Source organism: Xyrauchen texanus, chromosome 7 (assembly GCF_025860055.1).
Source record: "Xyrauchen texanus isolate HMW12.3.18 chromosome 7, RBS_HiC_50CHRs, whole genome shotgun sequence".
Taxonomy (NCBI): Eukaryota; Metazoa; Chordata; class Actinopteri; order Cypriniformes; family Catostomidae; genus Xyrauchen; species Xyrauchen texanus.
Genome location: NC_068282.1, coordinates 38,633,010 through 38,649,528, shown reverse-complemented (window position 1 = coordinate 38,649,528; position 16,519 = coordinate 38,633,010). Strand labels below are relative to the sequence as shown.

Below are 16,519 nucleotides of genomic sequence, written 5' to 3'. Positions count from 1 at the left end.
AATCTATTTTCTTACAGGACAGATCAGAATCTGCCGATGCTGGTTCAAACCAAATGATGCATCCAAGCCTTTCAAAAACATCAATTCAGAACAACTAGTATCACAGCTCGGGATGTTTCTAACAAGTTATTGGAGAAACAAGTGTGTGTGTGTGTGTGTGTGTGTGTGTGTGTGAGAGAGAGAGAGAGAGAGAGAGAGAGAGCGAGAGAGAGAGAGAGAGAGAGAGAGAGAGATGGAGTGTGTGCGATCACCTGTTGATGATGCTGTAGTCTGAAAGTCAGCTTTCTGAAGATAATGTAATTTTGGTGAAATGCATCCTATTTTCTCAGTGGAAAAATAGCTGACCAAGCGGGGTTATTCCTCCCTATTTCGCAGAGGCTGATGCGCAAGAGTCTTTCACTATAGAAACCGCAATGTCCTCTGCAATGTGGAAACTCCGGTAAGAGGTAAGCGCCTTGAGTTTGTGTAATTAATCAGTCTGTTGTGTCTCTCAGCTGTAATGAGCCTTAATGCTGAAGTTGTTATTTTAAAGCCATTTAAAGCTATTTCCTAGCTTTAGTGTAGAAGTAATCATGGAAATGCTGTTGACTATAAACACTGAGTGATGCTGACTCACTTCACATCACAAACTGGCTCATATTACACAAAAAAAATTGTCTTTTGCCTCCACCAGCTGACTAAAATATGTCATGTCACAAAATTAAATGTAAAGAGACAGATAGCTCTTAGTTTTGAAAGGCACGAACACACACAGTGAAGTGTTCGAGTGCTGAAGGAGTGAGACTCTCCGTACTCATGGAACTTCTCTCGTCCAATCAGATTTGAGGACTATATATATATATATATATATATATATATATATATATATATATATATATATATATATATATATATATATATATATATATATATATATATATATATATATACGGTGAGAATAAAATAGTGTCTCAGTTCCTTCCTGAGCCTAAGTCTTACATTTTTTTCTCTCTTTCCAGAAATTGTTTTTCTCTCTACAGAAATAGTTTTTTACTCTCTTCAAATAAATGTTTTTTTTCTCTCTCTTCAAAAAAAATGCATGCGGTACCAATCTCAGCCACCGGATGTCACTATCAGTAGACATGTAATTTTATACTTTTAATGCTTGCTCTGCTGCTATACAGTTGAATAATACATTTATAATTTATTTAAGTGTTTGCAAACCTTAAACAAGACAAAATCAGGTTACATATGTTTGATATAGCATTCGTTATTGTTTTTGTTTAAAATTGTTGGTCTTTCAAAACACTCGTATGTCGTTTGCTCAGTGTTACCTGGTGGAAGCAAAGGAATGTATTGAGGAAAAATTATTATTATGTCTGTCCTTTTGAAGTGGCACATCTGTTAATGTTAATATTGTTGTAAGTAATCTTATTTCTAATCGAAAAGATCATCTAAATACTTGCGACTGAACGGTGATGTCATGTGCAGATTTTCATGGTTTAATTTAATTATAATTATATATTTTAATATAGGCCTAACATGTTGCCTATACTTTTAAAACACACTGTCTAGTAAAGAAGTGAAGAGTTCCAGATGAAGAATGTGAAATAAATATCCAAAATATTAAAATAACAATTCCTTTCACAATTATAAGCGCAAAACACATAATTTATTCATTATGCATCGTTGACATATGTAACACCTGGAGTTACTATTTAGTTTGAAATAGTTGACTTGTCTAAACATGAGCTAGACAGTTACACCGATGTAAAATGCTCATCCCAAACAAATTGGTGAGGGGTGAGGAATCATCTATAGTAGGCCTATTGGTCCTCGGGTTCCGCCAGGGGGAATATTTTTTATTAAAATATATATTTGATAAAATTATGGTCTAATTTTATATGTTGTTGTTTTAATTATTAGTAGCAACTTGATTCATTCACAAATAAATTACCTCAATACAATATTTAAACATCTTAATTATTTCACCTTAAACATTTCATTTTGATATAAGATTAAATGTTTACTGATGGGACCAGGTGGCCAAGGTTGGTACCGTATGTATTTTTTTGAAGAGAGAAAAAAAAAAAAGTTGAAGAGAGAAAAAAATTTAAAATATTTTTTTCTTTTCTTTTGAAGATAGACAAAACAAAATTAGGAAGAGAAAAAAACAAGACTTGAGAAATTGAGATTTTTTTTATTTGATTTAATTATTTCCACCTTGAAGTTCAGTACAGGGCTTCCTTATGCTGCAATAAAGTCACACAGAAAAAAGTGTTTAGTTCTAGAAATAACTGCAATTTTGTATTGTCTTTTAAATATCAACAATAAAGGACATAATAAAACAAAACTAATGTGAATGCTGCCTTTGTGCAGGTCATACACGCAGGTCATACACGGTTCAAATCAGTTCATTTAAGAGAATGCAAGAGCCAGTTTTTCCTCAAGTTGTCACAAACAAAAAAAATAAATGGTAAATTGAGGTCCTAAGACTGTCATTAAAGTCTCAAATGTCATTGAAAGCACAACGGTTCAAAGCTATTTGTTCGCTCAGGAAAATGTGCGTGGGAAAATATGTGCGAGTTGATGAGTGTATGTGGCTGAATGTGTGTGTGAGAGCCACGGACCGTTAATGGCCGGTAGAAGTGTTTTGAGAGCTTCAGTTTGTGATTACAGGGTGACAGACTCAAGGCAAATGCCGGGAACTTTACTCAGACTCAAAAAAGCTCAGACTCTTTTTACTCAGACTTTTTTTCTCTCTTTTTTTTTCTTAGGCCTACTTGAAACGCGTTGCAGCCGGCGGCCGAAAGTGCGGCACTCAGTACAGCACTCACTTCCTATTCGGTCGCGGCAATGTAGCCTAAAGGTATTACGATTTATTTGTATTTTTTTAAAGTATCGTCACAATGTGTCGTTCTGTTGTCCTGTGTTGCTTCTCTCTTAAAATTATAGTACTTTAACACTGTCACAAATGCACAACATAACTTGACAAGTAATTAACAATAGTCAACAAATAGTTGGTGATATCGAATGCGTGTGTGTTTTTTTTTTACCTAACAGCTTTCATTTAGTCACTTGAGGTATCTTAACGGTTTTTCCACCATAGATACTAAACTGAAAAGTTTGCCAAACAACCCCGGTCTTGCCCAACAATACAATAGGGCCTACAGCAACTCGACAACTATCGAGAACTCACGTGCAAAATAAATTACGTTAATTGTAGGCTACTCTATTATCATTTGTTGTAAATGTGTGGAAGACAGGATGGAAAAACAAATAGCAATTTGTTTCCTCTAGATGGCGCTAGTGACACAGAAAAGAATGATGCAGTAACTTCATTAATCCCCCCCCCAGTCAAACAGTCAAAGCATGTTTCAACATCAATGATAAATGAAAGAGAATAAAAGTAAATAAGTAAATATGTAATGAATTAAATTATTCAAAGTAATACGATAGGTATTATGTAGACTGTGGTTGAGGCGTCAGCAAGACGTATTGCATAACAAATTATTCCAAAATAGCTCGAATTGAACAGATGAGATGTAAGATACAAACTGGTGTTAAAAAAAAAAAAATCAGGAAGCTGTGGTTTTGCTTGGTACTTTTCGCACGTGAACAGAGAGGGAGAAAACACATATGTGACTGCATTCACACCAAGAGACATATTCACATATACTCACACATTATCATACATATGCCAACAACAACACGCAACACCCCTTCTTCAACCTCAAGCCTTGAACTACAAGACCCTCTTTTCTTCAGCGATGTGGCCCTACCTTGGCGAACATCTTCGTTGAAACAACAGAAGTCAGGAAGATATAGATTGATTCTGAGGAGATTACATTTATATCAGTAGTAAACGTTCAGTTATCAATGAATGCAGACAGAGGAACAATCTTGTGCACACCTGGACTTGACAGCAGAAAAAAGTCTGTTTTCTAGTCTGGCAGACCCTATAGACAAGGCACAGGACCCCCACAAAAAACTGTGCTAGTATGCACACTAAGGAGTGTACTGTATGTCTCTTTAGCTTGTGTGTGTGTGTGCGTGTGTGTGAGCATGTATTTATCACTTTGTGGGGACCAAATGTCCCCATAAGGATAGTAAAACCCGAAAGCTTTGACCTTGTGGGGACATTTTGTCGGTCCCCATGAGGAAAACAGCTTATAAATCATACTAAATTATGTTTTTTGAAAATGTAAAAATGCAGAACGTTTTCTGTGAGGGTTAGGTTTAGGGGTAGGGTTAGGTTTAGGGGATAGAATATAAAGTTTGTACAGTATAAAAACCATTATGTCTATGGAAAGTCCCCATAAAACATGGAAACACAACAAGTGTGTGTGTGTGTGTGTGTGTGTGTGTGTGTGTGTGTGTGTGTGTGTGTGTGTGTGTGTGTGTGTTTGTGTACTCTATAATGCTCCATTATTTTCCATAGACTTTCTCATTAGCTTCCAGAGAACAGTGAGGACAATAGGTGACTTGGTCATCCCTCAGTGTCAACCACAGCTCATGGTATTATCACAAATTACACTTGTTACATACAGGGGTTTAAGACAGATCATTGTATATTTCATAGTAATCGCTTGTTAGTGATTTGTCTGCTGCGACTGAATGAATTAATCTGCTGAATGTTATTAGTACAAGTTAATTAGATGATGGTAATGACAGTGTTGTAATTTTAAGCTCACCATAAATCAGCCAGTGCAGAGGTATATTTGAAATGATACGCACAAACTCCCCAATGCCAGCACTCATAACGTTAATTCACACACACACAAAAATACATGCACACTTTTCCATTTTACTCTTTCAATATCACTCACTGGAAAGATCGGAGGAGACTCTTTATGAGACCTGCCAAACCAAATCTTAGGCAAAAATGTGTCAAACGTCTGTTAAGGAAATTACCCCACCTGAGCATGTAAAATGTGACATTATGTGTTTGTGTGTGGCCGTTAGGCTCAGTTTGTAGCTATGTTTGTTTAAAAGTGTGACACAACCCCCATCCCATCCCCTCCCATACCCAGAACCCACACATATACACACAAAGCAGTGAATGTCCTTCCACAAAGGATGCAAACGGACACACAGGAGGATTCCGTATCAGTCCTCAGATTAGTCCTTCTAATCCTTTTAAAGACTTGCAACACAATTCAGCCACATTTAGTTTCAGAGTCAGATTTTTAGCCAGCAGACATAGAAGAAAAAGACCAGAGCATCACTCTACAATTCTGCATAAAGTAAAACCTAAAAATCAAATTAAATAAAAGCTCCAAAGCAGCACCGTTAAACAGCGCTTGGGGCAAAATACACAAAAAGTGATGAAAGCAATGAAACATATTTGAAAATGTGTTAAAATATGAGTTCCTCTGTTGTTATGTTGGCTTGACAAAGTCAAAATACTGTTATTCTACAATCTCGGTTTAGGGGGTTTATTAAAATACTTCTATTATTTTCAAGCACATCCACTAGACTTGGCACAAACCGTCAGACTGTTCTGACTTAGTGTGCTGTCTTGTCTTACTGATCTGACCTATTTGTTTTCCACATTAAAATTAGCAAAAATCCCATAGACTTAAATTGACCCTTCTCAAATCTCTGCCCACCTAGGTTACAGTTGCTTGCTCCGACAAGCTTTGCAGAACTACCCATAGGAATAAATTGCCAATTGCCATCTATCTATCTATCTATCTATCTATCTATCTATCTATCTATCTATCTATCTATCTATCTATCTATCTATCTATCTATCTATCTATCTATATATATATATATATATATATATATATATATATATATAAAACTGTCTGTCTGTCTGTCTGTCTATTGATATTATTGTAATGTCTGTATACAGTGGTGAGAGTTCTGGCTTACTTGGTGTCCTATGCGAGATCCGACATGGCATCCCCCTTAATATCAACAACAACAACATGAGAAACAGATTAATATTTAAGTCCTTTTTCCACTTTCACATCTGAAAATTACATTAGATGCCTGTTTAGTTTCCCTTTCACATCTGAACATGTAAGTGATTTAGAGTAAAAAGGGACTTAAATATTGATCTGGTTCTCACCCACATCTATCATGTCACCTCTGAAGACATAGATTCAACCACTGGAGTCATATGGATTACTTTTATAATGCCTTTATGTGCTTTTTTGAGCTTCAGGTACCCTGTCATGCCACCCCAGAGAGCATTGCCGCCCTTGGCAGCTGCCTATATCGCTTATGCAAGGATCTACTACTGTCTGTATAACCATAAAACTTTAAACTTTTTAAACTGGTTGAAACTTTGACAAATCTTTCTCAAGCCAACATCACAGTTTGGCTTGACATACTTTACCTATCTAGATTCTTCTGTTATCTAATCTAATTAATTGATTAAACACATTTTAACACATTCTGTTAAATGTTTGCCTTTATGAAATAATGTGCTTTCATAAAATGCCCCTGAAAATCAATACCAGGGGGTAAATATAACCACTCACACTGCTCCAAAGATTAACTGCTGTTGTCATCCTAATATGAAAATATGATATTTAGCACAATAATTTTACTGGCTGAATTAAGTGGTTTCTCATTCACTAGTCACCAGATTTCTCACCTGGATAAGTCCACTCAGCAGTGAAGTGGCTAGTCTTTGATTTGTCTCCAATGGCTTTTTTAATTAATAAGGGTGTCTGACTCTGTTCCCCATAATAGACTTTTCAGCTGTCTCCATGACCAAACAAGCTGGAATGAAAGAGAGCTTGGACAGTGGGCTACTCAAACAGGTGTTTCATCTGTCCTTAATTCTACCTCTTCTTTCTTCCCCCTGCCTCTGCTCACCTCTATGAAAAGGTTGGCCAGGCAGTGATTTGTTTTCTGTCGCCTTGAGGCTGGAACTTTAGTGGCCAAAGTATAGACTTCAAGGCACCATCATGCTGCCAGCAGAAGTGCCTGTTACCTATGCAAATAGACCACAAGTTTCTTTTCTATTTTCTCTCTATCTCTGTATTTCACACACTAAACAAAGAGTGTAACATTAAAAGAATCACTCAGCTACGGCATGCTCTTTTCTGAATCTTGTCCTCTTAATTCATCTCTGTTTTAATCAATATTAAAATTATAATGTGGATAGGAAGAGAGACACACACGTAGACAAATACAGATGGCTTAACGACTCAGAAAGGCAGACCTCTTATCTGGAATCATCAGACCTATTGTATTCTTATCACAGTCTATCTGCCCTGTCCTGAGGGCTTTTTTTGTGCCTTATGGAGAAGAGAGGAAACCAAGTCTAGTAGGGATAGTGTGTGTTTGTGTGTGTTTTTTACGTACTATTTTGTACCCAGAAGTGAGCAAAATCAGACAAAAACTAAATTTAGCCTCCTTGTTAGAGCCCACGCCGGATATGTTGGTTTGAGTCCCATATGGAGCAGGTAGAACAGGAGCGTCACATTGGTGCTGTGACCCGGATGGGAGTGAGGTTTAGGGGGGTGAGTGTAACGGGAGCCAGCTGGTAGATAGCTGTGCAGTGTGTAAACCTCACCCTCAAGAGCTGCACTAGCGACTGATGCTAGAGGCTTTAGCCTCCTTGTTAGAGAACCCGCCTCCCATGCTGGAGACGTTTCTTTTGTCTTTGAGGACTGTAGTGAACACCTTTTGGGGCTTTTCCCCTGCACGGTACAACTCCACTTGACTCTGCTCGCTTTTTGGGGGTTTTCCACTGTGGATAGTATCTGGTACCTGGTCCTTTTTTTAGTACCACCTTGGTCAAGGTTCCAAGCGAGCCGATCCGATACTAAATGTGGTGTCAAAACCCTTCAGATCACTGATTGGTCACAAAGAATCATCACTACCAGCGTCACGGGACATCAACTCGCTAGTTTTAAAGTTAGCTACAGCGTATCAGTATCATTTGTTTACGCTTCTTTCGAATTGTAAAAAGAAATGGCTGTGCGAAAAACCACGCCGTGATCAATAAACCGCACAGCTGAGACACGGCTACTACCAGACCTACCAACAGTGTAGGGAAAAGTTGGAAGTGGTTTGACCAAATGGATGCTATCTAGACTGGCAAGCAATTGGAGGGAGCATGCCCTGGACTCAGCCATGGCTGGAGTCCACAATGGAGGATGGTAGGTTAACTCTATACTCTGCTTGAAAGCGTCACTTTATTTAGTTGACAACTGGAAAGCTTGCTTCTAAAACAACCAGGCCAATTTAACTGTTACACTTGTAAAAATCGCCATGCAACCATTGCTTTTTGCAGCAAAATTAGCAAGTAGCTAACAGCTAGTGGTCGTGTTATTGTTTATTGTTTTGTGTCGCATTTAAGACAATGTCACGGCAGTAGAGGCGGCGCAACTATGACGATCAGCCTATAATCCCACCCACGTTGAGGCGCCACAAAACAGCAGTGGAAAAGCAAGCTCAAAAAAGTAAAGCAAGTAGAGTCGAGTCGAGTCAAACCGTAATGTGCTATCTATCTATCTACATGTATCTATCTAAGCATAAGAGTGCTGGTTTGTGCCTTACCTCACTACCCTTGTAATTACCAGTTTGTAACCAAAAAAAGTAATCGAAAACCACTTAAACCTGCCCACACACACACACACACACACACAAACACAAACTGATTTGTAAATCTTCCTGTGGAAAAATTGTGGGTTCATATTCACACACACACACACACACACACACACACACACACACACACACACACACACAAAAACATTAAAAAAAGTTCCTTCATAGTGTGACCTAATTGTGATTTTTCTTAAATATTCATACATTGATTGGAAGGTTAAAGGGATAGTTCACCCAAAAATAATAATTCTCTCATCATTTTCACACCCACATGCCATCCCTGATATGTATGAATTTATTTCATCTGCAGAACTCAAACAAATGTTTTTAGAAGAATATCTCAGCTCTGTTGGTCCTTACAATGCAAGTTAATGGTGACCAGACTCCAAAAATCTCATAAAGGCCACATAAAAGTAATCCATATGACAGTGGTTTAATCCATATCTCTAAAAAGCAATATGATTGGTGTGGGTGAGAAACAAATCAATATTTAAGTTCTTTTTTTTACCATATACTCTCCTCCCTGCCAAGTAGGTGGTGATATTCATGAAGAATGTGAATCACCAAAAACAAAAGAATGTGAAAATGAAAGTGAAAGTGGAGATTTAATGTAAAAAATGACTTTTTCTTCAAATTGATCTGTTTCTTACCCACACTTGACAAATTGCTTCGGAAGACATGGAGTTAACCTCTGGAGTCTAATGTATAATTTTCCGTGGCCTTTATATGATTTTTGGAGCTTCAAAGATCTGGTCACCATTCACTTGCATTGTAAGGACCAGCAGAGCTGAGATATTCTTCTTAAGATATTTGTTTGTGTTCTACAGAAGAAAGTAAGTCATACACACCTGGGATGGCATGAGGGTGAGTAAATGATGACAGAATTTTAATTTTTGGGTGAACTATCCCTTTAACTACTGTATGTGCAGAATATAAATAAGACACTATTTATATTGTGCACATACAGTAATAGTGTAGTAACATTATTTTGTTTAAAATGTATATCATCACTGTTGTTTTACTGTAAACAAAATACTTAAAAGCAACATATTTTGAAATCATGCAACATACATTCAGCATGCCCAATCTGCCAGTTTGAGAGGAGATCTCTGGAACCAATCTCTGGAGGGCACACACACACACACACACACACACACACACACACATACACCACACACATTGCCAAAGCTTTATGACTGCATGCTCTCCCTTGCTCCCTCATCCAGCTATAGGTCTGACCTCTTATTTCAGCCAGGTGTCCCAACCCCTCTGTTCCATAATAACCAGCATCTGTGACTGTTACAACCATTTGAATATTTGAGTATTGAGTGACTGAGAGGCACTCTGGGGGAAAATAACCTTTACAATTAGAAAAATGCGTTAGTTACACCAACAAATGCCATTTTAAGGGTTAGTTAATGTAAAAAAAATAGCCACAAAGCTTTTTACAGTGTACCATTTTAGAGAGGGATGCATTCTTCTGAGAGAAACAAACACACATGTACACATTCATATACATAAATTACTACTTTTAAATTAAAGAGAGTACAATAAGATCTGTGATCACTCAGACTGCCTCAGTGATTTTATCTGATCATCAACACATTTGCACCTTTCAGATGTGATCAAATTGCTATTCATCACATGCAAAACATGAATAGCTCAGAGCACTTTGAGGGATTAACATACAGTCCACTGTGTATGTGCTCAGAAACCCCAATACACCACAATTTTCTATTTTAATTTAATTGTACTTTTGTAATGTACACAAAGAGAGAGTGAATTCAGAACTCACAGAACGTCCTCAAATCATAAACAATTTTTCACAACTATGTGTGTGTAATCTCCAGATCTGAACTGAAGTCTTTGGCTCAATGACATTTTAAAATGTTTAGAAGGTTGTAGTAAGTGAGCAAATTCGATTGGGAATTTAAGGTCACCCTAAACATACAACAGATAACCATCCATGACACATACTAAACACGTATTTTGGCCTCTTAAAAACCTTATCAGTAACACGTATTGTATATTGTGCCTCTGTTGTTTATTACAAATTGACATATTGCTTGTCATAGACAGAAATAAATAATTACATGGTCCTGGTGATAATTTCCGAGCTGAGCTACAACTGAGCAACAGATTTTAGTGGCAGGACGTCGTTGTATTAACCTGACACTTACAAATTTTAACACGAAAACAGGAAAAGAGTGTTTTTGCGGAAGCCGACCAGATGCAACTACCTGTGATTCTCTGAGCGCGAGCGCACACTCGAGAGCCGCACGCGTGAGTGCGTATGGATTGCGTATTAGGGGCGGAGCTCCCGCGCAGGAGTGGGGTATTTAAAATCCACTGAGCGCACGATGCACACATGAGTTGAGAATAGAGTTGCTGAACACTGATAACCCTAAAGGAATGCTTTAAAGATGGCATATTACGAAGTAAGTCAACCGTTATGTACAATGTTTTTTAGGTAAACATTCTACACGTAGTAACATCTAAATTAACCCTGTTTAATCTAATTAGGTTACACCAAGTAGAAATATTCTCTATTTCAAATAGTAAAATGTCTCTTCACTTTTTTTGCAGCACATCGTCTTTGATGATGATTTATCATCTGACAACAGCTCGGAGTTCGGTTCGGGGGACATTGGAGCCAACTTTGAGGTCCCTTGCGACGTGGAGGTCAGTCACGAATTCCAGAGGATCTTTCTTCCCACCGTGTATGGAATCATATTCGTTTTGGGCTTTATCGGCAATGGATTGGTGGTTCTGGTGATGGGCTGCCAGAGAAAATCCAGAACCATGACAGACAAGTACCGTCTGCACCTTTCCGTGGCGGACCTCCTGTTCGTGCTCACCCTGCCCTTCTGGGCCGTGGACGCGGCCAAAGACTGGTACTTCGGTGGTTTCATGTGCGTGGCCGTGCACATGATCTACACGGTGAATTTATACAGCAGCGTCCTCATCCTCGCCTTCATCAGTCTGGACCGGTACCTCGCCGTGGTGCGCGCCACGAACAGCCAAGGACCAAGGAAACTTCTGGCCAATCGCATCATCTACGTGGGAGTGTGGCTACCCGCTGCGCTCCTCACCGTCCCGGACCTGGTGTTCGCCAAGGCGGAGAGCAGCTCTATCCGCACCTTCTGCGAGCGCATTTACCCTCAGGACTCCTTCATAACCTGGGTGGTCACGTTCCGCTTCCAGCACATCTTGGTGGGCTTCGTGCTCCCCGGGCTCGTGATTCTCATCTGCTACTGCATCATCATCTCCAAGCTGTCGCGCGGCTCCAAGGGCACGCAGAAGCGCAAGGCGCTCAAGACCACCGTGGTTCTGATCGTGTGCTTTTTCGTCTGCTGGTTGCCTTATTGCGGGGGGATCCTGTTGGATACGCTGATGATGCTGGAGGTGATTCCTCACAGCTGCGATCTAGAGCAGGGTCTGCAGAAGTGGATCTTTGTGACGGAAGCGCTGGCGTACTTTCACTGTTGTCTCAACCCCATCTTGTACGCCTTTCTCGGGGTGAAGTTCAAGAAATCCGCCCGCAGTGCTCTCTCCCCCAGCCGGGGCTCCAGTTTGAAAATTCTGCCAAAGAAGAGAGGAGGAATGTCATCTGTATCCACAGAATCCGAGTCTTCCAGCTTTCACTCTAGTTAACACGAACACAAGCGCATACACACCATGGACAATGCATATGATGTCGATATGAACTTACCAGGTCATAAAAATTGTAAAAATAATATAGAAAACAGACTGAGATTGATTGAAATGTTGCTAGAATGTAAATATAGGCTATGTTTGCAAGTATGGGTCTCATACTGCATTTTGATTCCAGTGTTACAAATTCTCTCTTCATAGTAAGATGTGAAATTTGTGTGCAAAACATTTGCTGTACATACTGTATCATTTATGTAAATACTTTTTAACTGGTTACTTTTTGCACTTATGTAGACTATTGCATTTATTTATTGCATGATAAACCAGTTACAGATTGAATTTGTATCATTTTGTGGTCAATTTCAGTTCAAAAGAGCTGATTTGACTATTCAAAATATTTGCAATAATAATTTTTTTGAGAAGATTGGAAGTTGTACGTATTCTTTGATCACTCCTTTCAAATGCATTTGATTTTCAAAACTGTTCACATCTCTTAAGAAAAATTATGTTAAAAACAGTTACTCAAAAATAGTAATCCATTACAAATTCCTTAAATAAAATGGTAATCAAGTTACTTTACTGATGACTTTGTTGAAAATGTAATCAAATTACTACGTACTTTAATTCTAAGTTACTTTCGAAAACAATTTTCACAGATGCTTTTATTTTTCTGCGCAACAAACTTAATATAATGTCTATATTTCCTTCTTGTTTGTCGTTGTTCCTTCAGCTGTCACAGAAACACAAACAGATGTATACATGAACATAATTAATGTTTTAAATGTTATGTATTCTACATAAATAATATTATTTTAGAAACGTCTAACCCAAATAATGTACTCAAAAGTATTTACCTTAATTGAAAGTCAGTAACTGTAATTTAAATTGTAATGTGTTACGTTACTTTTTTTACTTAAAAGTAAATAGATTACATGAACTAATTACTCTGTAATCAGATTACACCCAACACTGGTTATAAAGCATGATAATGGAGTTTCCCTGCAATGCCAAGTGTTGGTAATGTCTTACACTTTCACTCTGCACAGACACGTGTGACATAGTGGAAAGAACTGATTCTTTAGAGTAGACACTAAATTATTCAAAATATTTGTATAAAAACAATTCTAGTATGAAGAGTAAAAAAGGAATTACAATACCACACATTAAAAACCTCACCTGTGACGCATACACAGTGAGGATGGGGATTCCCTGAGGTGTATATTTTCTCAGTCTGCAAACATCCACAGGATCCCCAACATGCTGCGGAATCCATTCAACCATGAATAAACACACGCACATGAACCTTTCTAAATGCAAATAGTGCAGTCTGGCATTGTCAAGTCTTGTTATTATCTATCAAACATTCTTTTCATTATTACCCTCATTTGTGTATTCTGTAATGTCCTTTTGCCTCAAACGGACTTTGTTTGTTCAGATGGTGCCAACTGACGTTATAAACATACCCTGTATGAGCCATAAAACCTTATTCTGCATTCATTCTAAATTCATATGAACATTTGGAAATAAAAATGGCTCAGTTTCATGTCTCACCAGAGTCTAGGTAAAAACCCACCGTTCAGGTTCGCGGCTCTTGCTTCTACATTTTCAGTAAAGCATCAATCAATAGACACAAAATGTGTAATACCTGGTCATTTACATTTCTGTGAAACTGACAGCACTGAATATGCTTTATAAAGACACATTAACAAATCTAAGTAGTAAAGTTGGTTAACTTAAGCTGGAAGGTAGAGTTACTATTTCATTGTTTGGGGTGAATGTACTGTGGATCTATTCATGGGTGCTTCTTCAACTTTGGTTACTTTAATGTCCCAGGATTTCTATTAAAACACTTTTGTCTTTTTGTTAGATGAAGATGACATTATAACTGTCAATGCCTTCATCATGTATTGTTGATAATCAGTGTTGGGTGTAATCCAATTACTTTTAGAAAAAGTAATGTAATGCATTACATTTTAAATTATTGTTTTTTCTGTTACAATTACTGACTTTCAATTAATTAAATTACTTTTAAGTACATTATAGGGTTATGCTTTTTTTCCAACATATTATTTATGTAGAATACATGAATTATGGCCCCATAATTAAAAAATTATGGCCCACATTTCTCCTTCACAATGACTTGCATTGTGAAGGAGAAATGTAAGGTGCTGAGTGTATGATTATTTTGAAATTGTTAAGCAGAATTTTTTTTAGAAAGTAACTTAAAAGTAAATTAATAAGTAATGTGATAAGTTTTTCAATAAAGTAATTAGTAAAGTAATCTGATTACAATTGTAGAGAAATAGTTATTAATTTGTTGTGATTACTATTTTAAGTAACTTACCCAACACAGTTGATACTTCCCATTTTATTGTTTCACCCTTGTCCCAGACCCAGACATTTCATCTTAAAATATGAAAATCCAATTAATTATTAATACTACAGCCTTGATAAAAAGTGAAATAAACATACTGTAAACCTTTGAGACATTTATTGTGTGAAAATTATTTACATCAGTTTTACTCAAAGTAACTGTTCTCAGTGGCTTAATTTCCATCACCATCATTAACATATTCTCGTTAAACACTATTCACTCATTTGAGATGGTGGTGGGAATGTTAATAACTTAAAATAGCAGCATTCTGCTGTGATAAATATATATCCAACGTTGAACATCGTTAGTACAAATTAAACAAACCAGTGATAGTGTTAAATGTGTGATTTTAGTTATTATATATAAGTCCACAGGGCAAAATGTTCCCAAACTTAAATGCACAATGATTTTTAAACTGAGTTGTATGGACTCTTGCTTATTTGTGGGATCTTTTCAAACAGAGCGAAAAAGTGCAACCAAATGGAGCTAAAAAAACTTTACATTTTATAAAGCTGTATTGTATTGGCATATAGTAAACACTACACAGTAGTCCAATACACTTGTACACTATACACTAAAAACAATGGTGGACACTTTAAGCTCTAAACTTATTATGTATTTGAAAGCTGACATTTGCAGCCTGTATTTATGACTTGTTATCCATAACAGTAGCATTCAATTTAAATGAAGGATGAAGCACAATAAGGCCATGGGAGGTCTTTACAGAGGGAGAATGTACTACAGCAGTGAAGATCTATAGGAAACAAGAGCCCATGACCTTTGCATTGCTAACCAGGCCCCTGCGTTAAGAGGTGGAAATGCGTGAGAGTTGACCCATTGAGAATCAAAACCCATGTGTAAGGACAATGTGGACTAACACCAGGGTCTGGACTGCCCGTTGAGGCAGAGTAATGGGCTCTAATGTAGAGTGTGAAAAATTTGCATGTCTGAGAGTGTTAAGTGCCCCATCAGGCCTCGGTTCCCCAGGGGCTGTAAGAAGAAAGCGGTCAGTCACTCCTTAAGAGCTGGTCATTTATTTTGCTGTTAAGCACCCCCTTTTCTCGCTGTCAATCTCTTTTTGTATCTAAAGTAATAGTTCACTAAAAAATTTAAATTCTGTCATCATTTAATCAGACAGAATGACTGAAGCTGTCATTCTGCTTAACATCTAATAAGTCATACAGGTTTTTAAAATCATAAGGGTGAGTAAAAAATGAAAGAATTTCCATAATTGGGTAATCTACCCTTTTAAGCAATATCACACAAGCAAGAGAGTGATTCGTTGGTAATTCATTGGTAATTAGCACAATAACATTTTACACACAATATTGCCAAGAGTTTTAAAAGAAGCCAAAGCGGGATCAACCGCTGTGTGTCAGGAAAGATTGCACAGCTCTAGGCTAACAAACAAGAACAAGAACATGCAGAGTGCTACAAACAGTGACGTGTCTACGTGCTGTTATATAAAATATTAGCACTCTTGTACCTCGACTTATTGTACCTCGACTTGTCCAATTAAATTTAAGGACGAGGACTAACTGTTATATTATTGGATATCATGGGAGAAAAATAAAGAGATATGTGTCTATTAAATGTGATCTTTTTATTGTTCGTTGGTTTTCATACGTAAGTGCAGTTCTATCATATGCATACATTTGTATGTTTGCATATATGTGAAAACACATACTGACATACTGACAGCATCTAAAATGTAAAGGATTTTACATTTGAGCAACTTTAGAGATGTACAAATGTTTATGATTCCTTTGGGGTTTAAAAAATCTGAAGTTTCTCAACAATTTCCACTGCAAATTTTGCACTTCGCAAACTAGCCAATTGATACAAACTGCTTAGCATCCTAATTTTGACCTCCGCTAGCCCAATCATATTTGAGGACATGGACTAACTGCTGTATAAATAGATTTAGAGAGAGAT

General features: G+C 37.4%; 1 protein-coding gene across 1 annotated transcript; it reads left to right on the top strand.

Annotated features, from left to right (window-relative positions):
* Positions 1 to 10,932: 10,932 nt before the first annotated feature.
* On the top strand, positions 10,933 to 14,322 carry cxcr4a (chemokine (C-X-C motif) receptor 4a). The gene is made up of 2 exons (XM_052130346.1): positions 10,933 to 10,994; positions 11,143 to 14,322. The coding sequence occupies exons 1-2, from the start codon at positions 10,980 to 10,982 to the stop codon at positions 12,208 to 12,210; spliced, it is 1,083 nt and encodes a 360-aa protein (XP_051986306.1). The 5' UTR covers positions 10,933 to 10,979; the 3' UTR covers positions 12,211 to 14,322.
* Positions 14,323 to 16,519: the final 2,197 nt, after the last annotated feature.